The 17574-nt window shown below is 37.6% G+C and overlaps 1 protein-coding gene and 1 pseudogene across 2 annotated transcripts; both read right to left on the bottom strand.

Moving 5' to 3' along the window:
- Positions 1-5098: 5098 nt before the first annotated feature.
- LOC148875164 (fasciclin-like arabinogalactan protein 7 pseudogene) lies at positions 5099-6272 on the bottom strand (annotated as a pseudogene).
- Positions 6273-11704: 5432 nt separating this feature from the next.
- On the bottom strand, positions 11705-15688 carry LOC148875163 (rho GDP-dissociation inhibitor 1-like). 2 transcript variants are annotated; one of them, XM_088965309.1, is made up of 5 exons: positions 14753-15688; positions 14533-14599; positions 13728-13949; positions 13515-13639; positions 11705-12247 (listed from the first exon to the last, which is right to left on the bottom strand). In XM_088965309.1, the coding sequence occupies exons 1-5, from the start codon at positions 14978-14980 to the stop codon at positions 12170-12172; spliced, it is 720 nt and encodes a 239-aa protein (XP_088821435.1). In that variant the 5' UTR covers positions 14981-15688; the 3' UTR covers positions 11705-12169. The 2 variants fall into 2 exon arrangements, with proteins under 2 accessions (XP_088821435.1, XP_088821436.1); XM_088965310.1 differs by having other exon boundaries at positions 13728-13946; positions 14753-15684.
- Positions 15689-17574: the final 1886 nt, after the last annotated feature.

Genomic DNA, 17574 nt, shown 5'->3' with positions numbered 1-17574 from the left:
TCCGTTTGGAGGGCTTTAAATTTAATTAAGTTGCTTTCATTTAGTCGTTCTGAAGAAGCTACTAAAGCTACCTTTACCAGAAAGTCAATTCCTTGTCGGAATGCAGATTGACGTCTCACATTCACATATCAGCGTGTATTGAGAATATCTCGTGTATTTATTATGGAAAATTGTTCTCAATACATGTCTATGTCTAGGATGAATTGTGGGGCGTGTATTGAGAATATCTACCATTGCATGGATTTAAATTTGATTAAGGAATTAAATGGTATGCCGAAAAATTAGCATCTTTTAGAGCTTATAGAAATGCTCATATTGATATATTAAGGTCAAGTGATTTGGATTTTAAAATAACTCATTTTTATTAATACAAATACATGTAATATTAATACATACAGAATACAAAGTTTTACACTATTTGTATTTGTATTCCTTTCAAACTGAGCCTTGGTGTATCACTGAGGTGGAGCCCATCCGTCGTCCGTGGATCATAAAGAAAAAAAATTATAATGTAAAATAAAAAAATGAATTAATTCATGACTTGAAATAAGCTTATTTATTTCAACAAATAAGCCCATCACGTGAAACAGGGTTAAAAGCCCATTCAACCCAAAAAGCAGGGATTAATCGAATTTCCTAAGGAAGACCGGAAGACACACATGCGCGAATAACTCCCAAAAGGTTCACCGACAAAGAAGGGGGAGTGAGAAAAAAGAGTACTAAAATCCAGAAAGATTGAGAGAACTCAGGACAACATCACTTTTGTAATTCACACGTCACACCTGTTAACTTGTTAAGATTTAAGCGAGCGAGTTGAGTGCAAACAAAATTACGTACTCTCTTTTCTTTTCTAGAAAATAGAAATTGTATTTTTTTTTCCCGGTGACCACCGAAAGTTGAACGGCCGTCCACGATTTGTATGGCTGTTCTTTCTCTCTCATTGCATTCGGATTTATACGGTGGGGCCCCATCAGACAAGGGTTGCCGTCTGGCAAATTGGATCTAGTGATATGCAACGGTATAGAGGTAAGATATAATGTACTGTCTTTCCCAATACGAAGCTCAAGTCAAAATATTCCTTCCACATGTAGGAGTAGGACGGTGGATTTATGATCAAACAATTATACATATTCGGCTCTGACCCACCCAAACATACTCGGAGTCTGGGCGGTCTGGCAATGGAAAGAGTATTCATTTTTAATTATGGGATTTTAGAAGTCCTTATGTTATAATAGTGATGGTTCAGTTGGTATATTAATTCGTTTGATGATTTGATCTAGTGTGAATTCGATTCTTCCACTGTCGACCCTAAAAAAGGGTTATTAGCCAGGTAAGCACAATATTGTAAATACATTAAATGAATGTTTAGAAATTTTTATGACACTTGTCCCTTAAAATACTTCAAACTGTTGCTCCAGAAAAACAGTGCCATATTAGTGTTATATCCGAAAAAAACTATACTCTATGAAATGGGCATTTGTTTGAAACCGTTTTTCATAAGAAATGGTATTCCAAATTTGCAGCATTGATGCCAAATATATACTTAAGCGTGCTTACAATGTTGTACATATTAGATCTGGTCTTGCATATTAATGGTGCATATCACCAAATACCAAAAAAAGTTCTTATATTCTTGTTTTTTACGCCTGAAGTCCATACGTTTCTACCCCAACTCCTTTTTTTTTTTTTAAATTAATACAATAATAGACTTCTCAGAAAACCAAACATCCACACTCCACCGCAAATCCAGAATATTCCAGATGATATAATATTCCAGATGTGGTGTGCAGTGCATTTATGTGGGGTGCAGTAATACGGCCTGCATAGCTCTAAGACATTTATTTGGAATTAAATCCAAGCATCGAATAGTCATGCGTATTGAGCATTGGAGGAATGAAATTTGGGATCAGGAATTCCCAATCTAGGATCTGGGGTTTAGAATTGCAACTGTTTGATTGGACGAAATCAGATCTGATTCCCATTTTCGGTGAGATGGCATTTTCCCATTTGATGGAATAATCATTTCATCCCTCTCTCTTAGGAATGGAAATCCAGTTTTAATACTCTAATTTTGATTATCTTCTAAATCAAACAAGTTACGGGAATTGACCATTCTGATTCTGATTCTGATTCCAACTGTAAACCAAATGAAAGGATTCTTAGGCTTTGTTTGATTTGTGGGAAGATTTGGGTGGAATGAGATGGAATGGGAAAATGTAAAAATTTAACTTTTTAGTGTTAGATTTTATATATGGAAAAATAATAGGAAAAACATTATCACGACCTAGTTCTTCGCTGGATTCATGTAAGATGAAGAAGAAGAAGAAGAAGAAGAAGAAGAAGAAGAAGAAGAAGAAGGTGATTAGGGAGGAAGACGGGAAGAATAGGAAGAAGAAGAAGAGGGATAAGAGAGAAGAGGATGGAGGGAGAGACACAGAACAAGGAAGGTAGCATATTGCCATTGCCCCTTGCACTGGTTCTCTTGCCACCGCTGTCTCCTCTGCCGCCACTTCTTTTGTTCGATGGTAGCAAATCGCCGTTGCCCCTCACATTGGTTCTCTTGCCATCGCCACCTCTTCTATTCAATGGTAGCAAATCGCTGCTGCCCCATGCACTGGCTCTCCTTGCCACCGTTGCCTCCTTTGTTCGAACGGGGAAGGCAATGAACATGCTGTGGTTCCTTGTCAGTATTTGGTGAAGAAAACTATGGAGAATAGATCGGGTCGCACTGTTTGTTGTCATCACCTTACTCCAATTGAAGAAAATTGTGTAGAATAGAAAACACTGGTTCCTCTGCCATTTGTCATTGCTGGTTCATCACCTTATACAGTTGAAGAAGGCCCATCCTGCGAATGAAGAAAACTCAAGTTTTCTCGAGTTTTTTCATCGGGGTTGCACCAAAACAGTGCGACCCCGATTCCACAATTTTGGGATCTTGCATCCCACATTTTTCTCATCCCATCCCTTTATTTCCCTCAAAACAAATAAAAAAAAAAGAATATTTTTAGAATGTTCCCTTTTCTCATCGGCTCTCGTGCCCACCTTGAAGGAGATGCACAAAAGGTAGTTAATTAATTAATCTTACACTTGTACCGGATGATGATAAATTGCGGTGGTACTGCCATGGGCTTTTTTTTTTTTAATGTTCATCTAGTTACAAATGGAATTATGGGGAGAAGTCATTTCTAAGGATCTGTTTGGTTTGCAATCGGAATGGAAATTCTCTGAAAATAGAATTGGAATGATCCATTCCTATAGCCTGTTTGATTCAAACAGGAATGAGAATATGAATTGATTCATGGGAATATGAATCGGAATCAATAGGAATGGGATTTCATTCCCAAGGAAAGGATTGGGAATGGGATTCTGATTATGCCCAACCAAGCTGTTGAAATCAGAATAGCCTATTCCGATTTCAGACCCAGACCCTATTCCCATGAACCAAACGGGGCCTATATTCTCAACCTTGGAAGGAAATTAGAAGCTTGAGCGTCAAATGAGGAACGAATGAAAAATCTGATCTCTCCACTTGATATCCTTCCTTCCTCGCTGCTTCTCATGGGCTTTGTTCTTTCTGCAATGTATTGCTATACGCCATCAATCGAACCAACACAAGGCCTGATGTAAATGCACTGACTGTGAACATTGATCTTGAATATTGATCTTGAACCATTTTACTACTTATTGTCTCAGGATTTATCTCTTTATAGATTCGTGAAGGAATAGATTCAATCATTCAACAATCAACATCCACATCAAAAAGAGCAGATAATCTGCTGTCGTCAAAGATTCAACATTTCTCTTCATTGAGAAGTTAAATATTCATCCTCATAATCCTTGCTTGTATATGTGTGAATCAATCATGCGAAAGTAGTAAATGTTCTATGGCTGATGACCCAGTAGTTGAGATGGTCAGCCGGCGTCCATCTAAATACTGCAGGCTGTCTAATGGGGAGTTTCTATTGCCTCTTTGATTTGACCCCGGATCTGCATATTTCAGCCGCACATTGGAAACATTATCCGTTCTTATTTGTTATTTTTCATGGAAGATGTTCTCAATACACGGTGGGATATGGCTGTAAGGTCGGTCTGAGGAGTATTATCCCAATTCTCTTAATTTTAGGATGAGAGCGACTTTAATGCAAACTTAAACATATAATATTTTCTTTTGGTAAGAAATGCATTCATTAAACAAGCAAAGTGAAGCTCGAATCCCCTACCCAAACTGTCTCATATCATCCCCACAAGATGGCATAGACATACATTGGGAATATCTCCCTTATCATTCATGGGGAGATATTGCTAATACACGAAACGGAAATAGTGTCTTGTGGGTATGGATGTGGGAGCAGTTTGTGGGCAAGAGATCTGAAAAAGAAGCAGAAGCATCTCTAAAGAGGCTTATGATCAAGGAGGGAAAGCTAGCAACAAAACTCTCCCTTGTCCCAAAGGCCTCTATGGCTATAGAATAAGCTATAAAGTTCTGACCTTTACTTAAGCATATAATACAATGCTGGCTATGTATCCATTCATAGCGTATTTTAAAGGATGATTTCATAAAAATTCCTTAACTGAGGGAGTTCACCAGTTCAAGTTTAATTAGTGATCTTTAACTTCAATCACGTTTCTTAATGTGAATAATGATTGAATCGATCTGAGTTTGAAATTTCAACTATGGACCTGATTGAATGGAGCCATTCATCAATTCCTTGACCGTAAATGATTCAATTCAGTTGGGCTCCATTAGAAAGCTGTCCAACGCTGGGCCAGGTCCAAGGGTCGTCAGACAGCAGGCTATTTTGGCCCATGGCAAGTGAAAGGTCCAGAGTCATCCATGAGCACCACATGGATACAATAGTTGGTTCCATTTCTCACCATTAGAGTGTGGGATCTGCTAGTAACGAAGCAACGCTAGTCATAGAGGTGCATACATCCATTTATACGTGCATATGTGCATGCACCGTGCTGTCTTTCAGAGAGAATCGGTGATCACGCAACAAAAATATTAATAATATAATGAGGGAGAACACGGAACATCATTTTCAGATAAAATCATATCACCAAAATTCACGAAGAGAAGGAAGAAACTGAGATTGAGTTTGTGGAGTAATAACACTCAATGATTGTAAGAGTAGAAATTGCATCCTTCAAATCTCAATTACATGTTATGTTCAGGAAAAAAAAAAAATGATTGAGCTTGAAAGCAAAGCAATTGAAGCAACGAAAACGATCATCACTCTCTCTCTGTCTCTCTCTGAAAATAAATTAAACGGTCCCACAGTGACACAGTTCCGCATAAGAATTGAAACTCTCTCTTACAAGAATAAGATCAACCCACCTGAAACTTCCAATAAAAGGAAGTAACTGAAGATACCCCAGGTGACGATCCTATAAGAGGAGGCAGATGGAGCACTGGGAGAAGGCTCATCTCCAACGGGGCCGGGGCTACCTGCAGAAGAGCCTGGAGCAATGTCAGGAGCTGGTGCCGCCGGAGATGGCGGTGACGGAGGTGGAGGATTGCCAAAGATGGCTTCGGGGATAAGGACCTTGTCGACCTGATACACTGCAACTGGATCTGTCGAATGTACACTACTGCTCACCTTGGCGTTTGTCCATCCCGAGCCTATGTTGATTGTCCCTGAAGAGTACGTGAAGTTGAGCGTGTACTGTCCACCTGCAAATGTGGTGACGGGGTTCGATTGGCTCAGGTTCTTGAAGTCTGCTAGAGAGTAGTACTGTGGCAAGGCATGAAATTGGAGGAGTGATCGGAGTTGTTCGTTGGTTAGATTGGTGAGAGGTGGCTTTTTAAGAGATGCAAAGGACTGGTCTTTTGGTGCGAAGATGGTTATGCCTTGTTTTGTGTTATCGACTTGATTTTGAAATGTTTGGATGACGTCGGTTCCTTCAAGATGCTTAAGGAAGGTGTGGTAGGGGCCGGCTACTGAGAGTAAATGGGTGAGGTTAACGTAATCTGGCGCCGGTGCAGGTGCCGGTGTCGACACCGATGAGGATAGAGATCTAACTGACAGAGCATTTGCAGAAGAACTCAACAACACTGCTAGTATGCTACTAAGCATGAAAACCATGGTAGTTTCCATTTCTGCTGTTCCTTAATTTTTGTGTTTCCTAACTCTCCAAATTCCTTCAACAACCAAAACTCATCATCATTAATTAATAGATCCCTTTGCAAGAAGAGAAGAAGAATCGGAACCAAGAAAAGAAAAAACAGGTATCAAACCCAGTCAAAGGAAATCTGTAAAAACAGAGAACCAAAAAACCCAGTCAATGGAAACCCCCAAAAGTTGCAATGCTTCCAGGGGAGACCAAGAATAGGAACTCAACGGAAAAAATGCTGATGGGGCTTGAAAGTTCACGTTTGGAGCTTTCTATAAGAAGGGGAGAAATGTTTTCGAAATGGATCAAAAAACCAACCACAAAAGGTCGAATATAAGATCCACTTGAATAAGAAATTTCTTATGAAACCCTGTCCCTATTCTCCACAAATCAAGCAGATGTTGATAAACCAAGTAAAAGAAAAACCACCAAGAGAAACCAAAAGCACAAAAGGGTATAAAAAAAGAATTCACCAAACCTTGATGGGATTGAAGAAGACTAACCTCACTAAGAGGGGTTGAGAGAGAGAGAGAGAGAGAGAGAGGTGGTGAATAAAAATGTAAGATAAAATGGAATGCAAACTATATAATGATGGGTTTTTGAATTTTGATAGAAATAAACAGTTGGGGCCATTTACTAAAACACCTCCTATAGTTTGGTAAATTTGCTGAAGTCTCCTTATCATTTATGTTTTACTAAAACATAAACATCCTCAACATCTTCTGTTGTTTGCAATCAATTTACTTAATTGACTTTCTATTAGATGAGAGTGGAAAATGACAAATTTAACCTTAACATCTATTCAAATAAATTTAATCAGAAGAAACTAAAAATGAAAGTGTCAATTTTGCCCTAGTAAAAGATGGACAACCACTATATTTTTATCTATTTGTTCAATTTTGTTTTTTACACAAAAAAATGTTAGGATACTTTTGGAATAAACGACCATTGATTCATAACTTTGATCATTTCCGCTCATTTTAAGAATATTTTTGAAATAAACATCATAAGTTCATGCCCTTAAACATTTTCTACTTAATTTAGGTGACCATATTACTATTTTGATATGACAAAATAAATAATTCTTAATGAAAAATCAATTAAATAAAGGTAAAAGGTATTTTAATAAAACGATACGTTTAAGTGAATCTGTGAAATTATAAGGGATGTTGTAGTAAATGACGCTAAACAGTAATATAGAACTTGGAGGCTGCTGGTGAAGGGAGAAACAGGGTAAACGTAATAATAATGTTTTTACTAGCAGAGCTTGCACTCTACCCTAGGCTAGCATAAACGTAATAATAATGTTTTTCACCAATTATCACCGGCTTCTCGACTGCTGCACTGATGACTTGAAAGGTTTGATGGATCAACCGATCAAGTCCACCTTTTATTGGTTGGCCCATAATCTGCTCACGATTACGTGTCAGAGGCCCAAGTACGGATGGGGCTTTCCCAGATTTAAAATGCTATGGGTCCACTTGGCACTCGTGCTAACCATTATCGTGTAAAACTATCTCAGCTAATCAATTCATTTTGTCGGTAAGAATCAATATGTGCATGTGTGTGTCTTTTTATAAATTTCTTAAGCTATTCTTATTGTTTAAACTATTTTTTGTTATTTTTGAGAATTGACTCTTCCCGAAGATTGTCTGCAGCAGCGAAGAGACCAAGCTTGGACTGGACTCTTCCCGAAGTTCATCTCTCCTACTGTTTTTCTCTTAATATAAGGGTAAAATGAACATTTCATTCTTTTTCCGTTATGATTACGAATGATGGCAATTATAAAAAAAGGTAGGGATAATTTAAGACAATAATTAATTAATAAGAGTAGAATTAACATTAAGGATAGTTTAAAAAATTTGTCCTTCAGGCTGCATTTGTTTTACATGTAAATTCAGTTTTACACTAACAAGAAATGTGAATCGGTTTAGTTGTTGATGGAAATTGGGACCTGTAGATTTTGAAAATTTACACCGACCATGTTTAGTTGTTAAGGTGTAAATTATGTGAAAATTTACACAGAGGAGAGAAGCAAAGGAAGAAAAAGAAGAAAAAGGAGGAGGAGAAGAGAGAAAGAGACAGCTGGGAGGTGGGTTCAGATCTTCTGCTGCAACTAGTTGTAGTGGTGGTGACGGAACAGAGAAAGAGAAAAGGGAGGGAAGAAGAAGAAGAAGGAGAAGAAGAGAGAGAGAGAGAGAGAGAGAGAGAGAGAGAGAGAGATTGCCGCTGCCACCCTGGGTTCAGATTTGCCGCTACAAGATGGAACAAAGAAAGAAAAAAAGGGGGAAGAAGAAGGAGAGAGAGAGAGAGACGTTAGTTTTACACTGAAAATTTTGATGTATATTTTACATCAATTGTCGGTGTAAAAAAATTCAAAAATCAATTTTACATCGATTTGCGGTATAAAACTACATGCTTTTCAAACATATAGAAAATCGAACTAAGGTATAAAGTTTACTCCGATTTGAATTTCCACCCTAAACAAACGTGGCCTTATGAAAACGGGTTCGACTATGATATAAAAAAAATATGATATCTGAAAACTTATGACTAATCAACTTAAATCGTAGGTAGGTTTTGATTGGCCAAAACTCTTCCCTTATAAAAACATAAATACTTGTTGAAAATCATCAATCTTCGGGGCCCAACACCTTTGAACAATAGCAATAATGTGGGTTAACAGGCGGAAATGATTGAAGGATATGATCAAACAATCTATTTTTGGGTTTGATGCTTCTTCCTCCATTTAAATTATTCAAATTAATTCTTTGTCTCACCTGGAGTCTGAGTTAAATTTGTCATTTGCTTAGGAAGTTGAAACACTGTTTAAGTATTAAAAGTCTAAAACATAAGAAAGGGTAACCGGGGGTCCATATCCATCTTAATCCTCTTCCCGGTTCCAGATAGGGATACAGTGGGTTAGGTTAAGTGGTGCATCCGCCTTCACCGACTCTATCGGGTTAACAAGGTCAGCTTTAAGCCGTAATTGGGTTTGGTTTGGGATTGAGGTTGTCCCGTGCCAAATTCAATCCGTTGATATGACATGACAGTATTGAAACATTTGTACTTTATGCCTAAAGATTAAAGATTTGTAATTTATTGTTCCGTATCGGTTGATATTTATTGTATTGCTGATATTTTATTTTTAAGGCTTTATTTGTTTTTCAAAAATCTTTATTTTAAATGTTAAATAACACTATTTTCACCCCTCTGAATTAAAAAAGGATAATTGGATACGTTCAAAATATCGTGCTTTAGGTTAATGTTTAGGGGTGTCAATTGAATTCGATTTGGTATAATCCAATCCACTCCAATCTGAAACCATTACAAATGGATCAGGCTCAATTCGATCCGGTGTATATTTTGGGCCATTTTGGACCGGTTCAATTTAATGTTTGGATTGTTCAATCTATTCAAATTTGTTTTAATTTAAATTGGTTTTAATTCAAACCTGGTCTATTGACACTTGTATTCTTATCTTCAATTAATGGACCAAATATTGATTCAATCCAACCCAATTCAATCTAAATTCATTATTGATGGACCAGGTCCAATCCAAATACACAGTGTCTGTGGCTTAGGTTCAAATTCGATTTGAGTGAAACCCGATTTACTGGCATGGCTACTCCAGGTCTAGGGCTCATCTTCCCCTTAATGGACTTTCATATATATTAAACAAAAGTTGGGGAGATCGGCTTCAGTCAGTGCAATGCCAGTTGAAACAACCTTTGCATGGGAAACATTTCCGTACTTCTGTACTTGATTTCATGGGGAGATATTTATAATGGGTGTTTGAACGGGCTTTGAACTGACTGAATCCGGTTTCAAAGTTGGGTTAAGTGAGATGTCTCTGACCGTCTGATCCAATATCCAACATACAACATAAACCGTGCTTTTTCAATTCAGATTTCAAATTCAGAATAGGCATCCAGCAAATTGGTAGAGTGGTAGGTGGTTTCTCGAAAAAATGGAAAGAAGAAATTGTACCATTTACTTGTTTTGAGTGTTTTTTTCTCAATTACGCGATTTTGCATAACTACAAATGTGCTTTCTCCTCCATGACCGAATCGACCCATCTCTTTCTTTCTTTCTTTGCCTCTTCATTGCAGACATTTAATTTTATCATCCATTTATTGCTTTCACGGTTTGTTTTATGGTATTAGAGTAGTTGCAGTGAAATAGTTTCAGGGCTGGCTCTTTATCCTACGGGTGATGCTGACAGCTGCATATGGTTATATTATCTGGAGCACTTGATCGACAGAGCTAGTGATGAGTGAGAGATTGGGTTATTGGTTCCTTAATATACCAAAGGTCTTATTATCCATATGAAGAAGTTAGTGCTGAAGGTGAAAGATACAAATAAAAGGAGAGACGTGAACACCCATCCAACTGTTTTCCTATTCAATGACACATAACTCAGCTTGATCAGAAGTTAAGAGGAAGTTCAGGGGTCGTGATCAGATGTCAATATCTGACACTTGGTGCGAAAATATATAGGCTTTTGGCCGTAGAGGAAGGAGAATAGATTATTGGACTGGTCTAGGAGGAACTAGGAAGGCATTAGTAAGGGCCCACCGCAGCACCTTAGAAGGAAACTGCAATTCTACGTCCATGTTGAGGTAGAGACGCTAGCTGCAGCTGGGGTCACTGACCTGGGAACAAAATCTGTTCAATCTCAAGTCTCAACCTTCAGGTTTCAGAGAAGCCAGAACGTTGAAGGATTCAAAGCAAAGGTTCATGTTCTGACAAAACAATGACTCTTGAGTGGACTGGAATGGTGGAAAAAATTTTCCTTTAGAAGAGCGCTTACTAGCTGGGAATTCAGAATTGGGATGGAATGTTGAAGACTGTGTCTAGTGTACTGGTATGATTCTGGGTTGACTAATACTCTTTTAGAAGAATGTTCTCAGTCAATGGACACATAAGTGTCATTTCAGAGACATGTTTCTTCAGAAAACCCCCCTCACATGCATGAGAATATTTATAGTTCTTTCTCCCAATGGGTCCCTACCCATAGAGAGAGCAAAACTATAGATATATTCCACCTCTCCTCCTTTCCCAAACAATATGGGACAATGAGTCTTCCCATGCATTTAAAGGAGGGAAGATGAAAAGACAGCTCAAAAATACAAGGGAGGGAGAATAGATTCTTGAAATTTTGAATCTCCCTCTAACACCCTTTGAATGGAAATTGGCAAAACGTGATTCCGTAGTTTGACACCAAATAAATATTGGTGGTGGTGGTGGCTTCTCTTTTTTGTTATTTCCTTTCTAAAAGTTTGAAACCATTCTGCTTTGGTTTTGGTAGTAGACTGGTAGTGATGGGGATTTGCTGATCATCTCCCCTTGCAAAGTACTGACCAAATCAGGGGCTAGAGAGGGTATTTTCTACAATAAATCAAGACTTCATTTGATTAGATGGGTTTTTGGCATTGACAAGCCTGCCATTTCTCTTTGCTAACAGATGTTACAGAAGAAGCTAATACTTACCAAAGTATAGGCTAATACGATTATCAATTCCTATCCACATAAAATATACAATTCAGAAGTCACGAAATGCATTTAGAAAAAGAACACAACAAAGAGATTAGAAGAAAGTATGTTTCAGCTAGCTCTAACTAGCTTTAGAATTCTAGTCATATGCCACACGTACCGGTGCTAAAGAATACAATACAATTACAAACTACAATGCTTCAAGTTTCTGACAATCCCTATACAAATTGTTAAATGCTCATACCATATAAATGAAGATTTATACCCGCTCTGGTTTCCAGACATGCAGGAAAGAGAAAAGAAAAAAAAAACATCTCTTTGACAACCTAAACTCTCTCTTATTCAAGAATCCACCAAATGGAGTTCTGGAGTTATTTTCCCTCTTCTGCTTCATTGTTCTTACACCAGTTTCAGGTATGCATCTTGTTCAGACAATTGTGACAGGGGAAGTGAGATATGAGTAAGAGGAATATCTGGTTCATTTTTTTCCATTTCCTCATTTTCAATTAGAATGTAGTTGAGTGAGGACAAATCTCTGCACGAGATGAACAAATGCTCTTTAAGTTGATGGCCAATCTTTCTTGATGTCAAAGGTATAATTTATCTCCAAGTAGCATTTGTTGTCATCATCAACAAACTACAAAGGAAAATGAAAGAAAAGTGGATCAGATTAGAACCACAAGAAGAAGAGTAAAAGCTAACACAAAGAAAAATAGAATAATGTTTAATGCATAAATATTGCATATCTAACAGGATTCACAGGCTATGCTTCTAGGGGTCTTATTTTGTATATATGGTCCATCAACTGATCAAGTTGTTCAATTCATGCTTTATTGTTCGACATGACAATACCTAGTCTCACTAAAAATTCTTAACCTAACAATCAAGATTGAAAATTGAAGAGCTTGGGTAGTGAGAAAACATATGGTTTATCAGGAAAAAAGTTCCAATATACCCCTAGCTATAAAAGAGTGGCTGACCACTGACTGACCTAGGTCTCAATTTATGATTCAATGGGCCATTTGTACAGGTTGATGAAAATTGGACTCGTATTCTCATAGATGCCAGTATACATAATCTGACAATTTTCTACAAAAGTATCTATAGAAGCAGGATTTTGTCATCCTTCAAACCGGGACGTCAGATTGGAAAATTAAGTCCCTTAAGTTTGGGACTATAACCCATCCACCTTGTGTCTGGGGGACATGAATAGTTTGGTGTAGCATATACAGTAGAATTCAAGGCACAAGCTCCGCTCATCATTGATGCACTGCTTTTTCTTTATGTAATGCATAAATCAAGAACCATTAAGAATACTAGAAATGAGTGAACCAAAATTGTGAAGTATTGGAATATTAATGTGTCAATGAAGGTGGTAAGCTATCAGTCAGAAATACAGGACACATGGTAAATCCACTATTTTTACAATTCAATTTATGTAACATTTAAGGCTCTGTTTCTTTTCTTTGCAGTGCAATTCCATTTGCACTAGTACAGATGCATGGAAGTGAAGATGAGAAGATTGTAGATTCTGATATAATTTTACTTAAGGTTTTTCAGTTAACCTGCACTGGAAACAAATAAAACATAGAAAATCCTAAACCAAAGAAAACCAGATTTTGCATCCCCTCACTTTTGCACCAGTGCAAATGAAATTGCACTGCAAACAGACAAGGCATAATGAACAAACATCATGCAAGCAATAGATGCCGAAATCAGTTTGATATTTAAAACCTAATGATTCAGATATCATGATTTAAAGATTCAACACCATGAAACATTTCGCTATAATCTATCAATGTTCCCTGCCCAAATTAGCCTTGAAAAGAATATCCACAGAAACACTTGTTTACAAGTAATACCTATCATGAACTAAGGAACAGAAGTTGTTAATTTCAACTTACTTTTGTTCTTGCTGAATATGATCCTCTAGCAAATATTCCAGAAGGGGTGGTCTCTTCTGGCAACTCATGTGTGTAAATCTCTTGCTGAGGACCAAACGTTCCAAGCATCTCTTTTGTGCTGTCAACTGAAATTTGGCATAAGAAAGAAAAAAAATGTGATCCTTCAATTGCATGTATAGAAGTTTAAAACACATGGGAGAAAAGAGAGCTTACCCTTGACACCAGTTTTCCAAACTGTATTTGAGTATCTTAGGCCAGAAACAATGTTGTTGCTGACTTTGAAGGAAAACTTTAGGCTGTAATGGCTGCCTTCTTTCAAAGAAAACCATAAGCCCTTGGGATTTCCAGTCTCAGGAATAGGAAGAACAAGGTCAGGTCTATCCGGGGAAAGGATTGTAAGACTCAGGATCTTAACATCTGGTTCCAGACTTTCTACTACACAAGAGACCGAGCATAATTGAAAGCACAAATACACGCACGTTATCTCACATGAAATCAAACATGGCTACTTGCAAGAGAAAGAAATTTGTAACCAACAGAGGAGAACGAAATGACCATACATATATAAAAATCATGAATTAGGGAGACAAAATCCCGAAGATCATGACTTTGGTCCAAAATATAAAACACATACATACAAATTTTAAAAATTCAAATTAGCTAGAACCATAAATAGAGAAAGAAATGCACTCTTGCATGATAAATATGAAAATTTGTTTATACAAACAGAAATTGGAGCAGAATATATGAATTACACAGAATACATACATATATTATACAAACAGAAATGCACTTACATGTATGTATGTATGTATGTTAGAGAGAGAGAGAGAGAGAGAAATAATGGTCTAATATAAGTACAATTGTTAAAAGAAAAGCAAATACCCCCCCTTAAGATATTGGAAATAATTGAAAATTAAAAAAAGATAAATAGAAGGCCTTTAACAAGAATGGTAAAAGAAAAAAAAAATCACAAGCCCAACTACAATTTTTTCCCTTTAACGAAGAAAATGAGTACCTCCAACAGAATCCATATCTACACCACCAAGGAGCTGTTCCTTCCACCTCCGCAGGCTCTCGTCTTCCTGAACAATACGACAGCAAACAGAGAGAAGAAAAAATGAAAAAAAAAAAAACATATAAATTGGTGAAATAAAATTGACAATAAAGAGAACCAAGAAAAATGAATTCAAAGAGAGATAACAACAAAAAGATGCAGGCTTTCCACAGGAACGAACCTTGTCCTTCTCAAAGTGTTCTTTGAGTGAGCGCTGAGGACCCAAGTTTATCTTTGCTCCTTCATCATCTTCTTCTTCCTCACTTGCATAAGCAGGAGCCTCACGCATCTCTCTGTGGGGCTTATCACCTGCTTCATTACCATCCTCTTGAGCTTCAGGTGTTGTTTCTTCTGCGGCTGGGAGTCCTTTCTCCTCGTTACCCTCTTTGCTTTCATCATCAAAACCCATGTTCGTGGAACTTGAAGCAGCTCCAACGACCAGAGAAATCAACAGCTCATGAACAGTGAGGCAAACAGAAAAGCCCCAAGACCCACCAACCCAAAAACGATAAAACACAGCTCACCGGTACAGAATCCCAAAAAGAAAAATACTTAAAAAAATATTAACTTAAAGCAAGAACCTCGCCGCCCAAGAAAAGTCTCGCAGTGAGAAAAGAAGAACGAGAGAAGCCCGTTACCACAGACACAAAAAAGAACTTTTGTAAAAGAAAGACCTCTGTCAACGAATCCCGAAGAACCAGGATCACGAAACCCACCCACGCTCTTCTAAGAAGATAAAGAACAAATAACTAAAAAAATAGACCCACCAAAAGAAGAGAGACAAAAAGGAAAACTGGTTTTCGTTCTTCGAATTGTGTGTGGGGTTAATGGTAGAATCTTCCGTTGGTTGGAGTATCGGAGGAAGACAGAGAATACCGTTGCTTGGGGCAGTCTAAACTCTCTAAACAAAGTTTGGAAATGGTCATGTGGTGATCCGAATATAAATAAATTTGCTAAGGAGCGAGGGAAAAGGAGGGAAAGTAGGAGCAATCGAGGTGGAGAGATTGTGGTTCGTGAGGGTCACTTTTGCACCTCCCTCCACGGAGGCCACGGATCGACTCTCCCAGACTTGAAAAATACAGCCTAAGATTGGGTGGAAAATAGCTTCCGGTTGACCTCTTCGTAGGGACCGAGAAAGACACTTAAATGTTCAATTACATATGATGGGCTGCACTCTGAGGATCATTTGATCCAGTCAATTTCAGATCATTCATGATCATCTGATCCATTCAATGGAGGTGGGGATCATCTGATCGAGTCAGTTTCAGGCCAGGTTACGTAGGTAGTTAGTTAGTTATGGAGTGTCTTAAATCTTAATCAATCATTTCTCCAGAGTCCCACTTAATTAATTACATTATAGTGTGGGATTCGGTTCCTCTTGGGAGATTGTGCCAATTGCCAAATACACAGTTTCTTAATAACTATTATAAATTGTTACATTAAAAAATACACAGTTTCTTAATGTAATTTATATAAAGAGTTAAAAGAGATCATTATGTGTTTGTTTTTTAAATATTGTTTCGACAAATCATTTCATATAAAAGAACATGATCATTCATTGATAGTTCTGATTTATATTTCATAGTTGTCTTTTGCTTGGCATCGAGAACTCCCAGTTTATATGGACGGTAGGATTGTTTGGCCTGGGAATCGTTTAAGCAACTGATTCCATTTTACACCAAACTCGGTCCTTGGCAAAAAATTGTTGAATCAGTCAATGACCCGTTGACCCGTGCAGTCGAATCGTTGACCTGTTCAATAGTTTTGGCCATTTTTTATTTTTAATTATTTTTTTATAAATATTTGTTGTCAGAACGGGCCATACGTTCGAATTGGGCGGTCAAACCGTCAACTTGAAAACCGGTGGCTAGAACGGCTCCATTTTTGGGTTGTTTTTTTTCTTCAGATGTCAATAATTAAACGAAATAACTTTGTAGTCATAGTCATGGGAAGGGTGGACATTGCAAGGGATTCCAAAACCTTGAAAGATAAATCCAATGTGACCTTAAACACAGAAAAAAATGGCGATAAATCCACCAAACTAGAAAAATCAAGGAAAAAAATTAGAAAATTGAGTCCAAAGTTCTGCTTTGAGATGGAGCTAAACATACATGCAATTAAAGAAAGAGAAATCAGATCGTCTTGTAAGAAAAAAAAAACATTGCATAAGAAAACCCAAAGAAAAAATAAAGGGGAAGAAATAAAATGGTGGTAAACCCTAAATCATTTTGGAGGATCTTGAAGAAGAAGACTAAACACACACATACACAACACACACACAAGCAGAAAATGAAAAAAAGAGAGGAAAATTCTGCACTCTCTCGAATAAAGCCCACATGAAAATCCAAAAGCATAAAAAACCATGGTTTTCAAACCGCCGTTGACCTGGACGAATATACATTTTAGCTTGAGAACCATCTAGGCCGGCAACTGGTTCCATTTTACCCCAATCCCAGTCCCTGGCCAAAAACCGTTGAATCGGTCAACGACCCATTGACCTAGGTGGTCGAACCGCCGACCTGTTGACCTGTTCAATGGTTTTGGCCGTTTTTTATTTTTTATTTTTAATTGGGAACTGTCCAGGCAACTGGTTATGTTTTATCCCAATCCTGGTCCCTGGCAAAAAACCATTGACCATTTCAATGGTTTAGGCCATTTTTTAATTTTTGTTATCAGAATGGGTCGTTCGTTCAAACCGGATGGTCGAATCGTTGATCCGAAAACCGGTGGCCAGAACGATTCCGTTTTCAGGTCATATGAGTCACACGCTTGAATGACATAACACACATGATACTGCTTAATGGACATCACACACTCAATTTTTTGCCTTTAATTTTTGTTGTTAGAACAGTTTGTCTGTTCAAACCAAACGGTCGAACTACCATTTTTTTTTTATTTTTATTTATTTTTAATTAGGAATGTCCAGGCAATCGGTTCCGTTTTACCCTAATCTTGGTCCCTGGCCAAAAACCATTGAATGAGTCAATGACCCATTGACCCAAG

Source organism: Nelumbo lutea, chromosome 1 (assembly GCF_056320005.1).
Source record: "Nelumbo lutea isolate HS-2025 chromosome 1, American lotus-T2T, whole genome shotgun sequence".
NCBI classification, from domain to species: domain Eukaryota; kingdom Viridiplantae; phylum Streptophyta; class Magnoliopsida; order Proteales; family Nelumbonaceae; genus Nelumbo; species Nelumbo lutea.
This window is presented reverse-complemented; position numbering and strand designations above follow the sequence as displayed.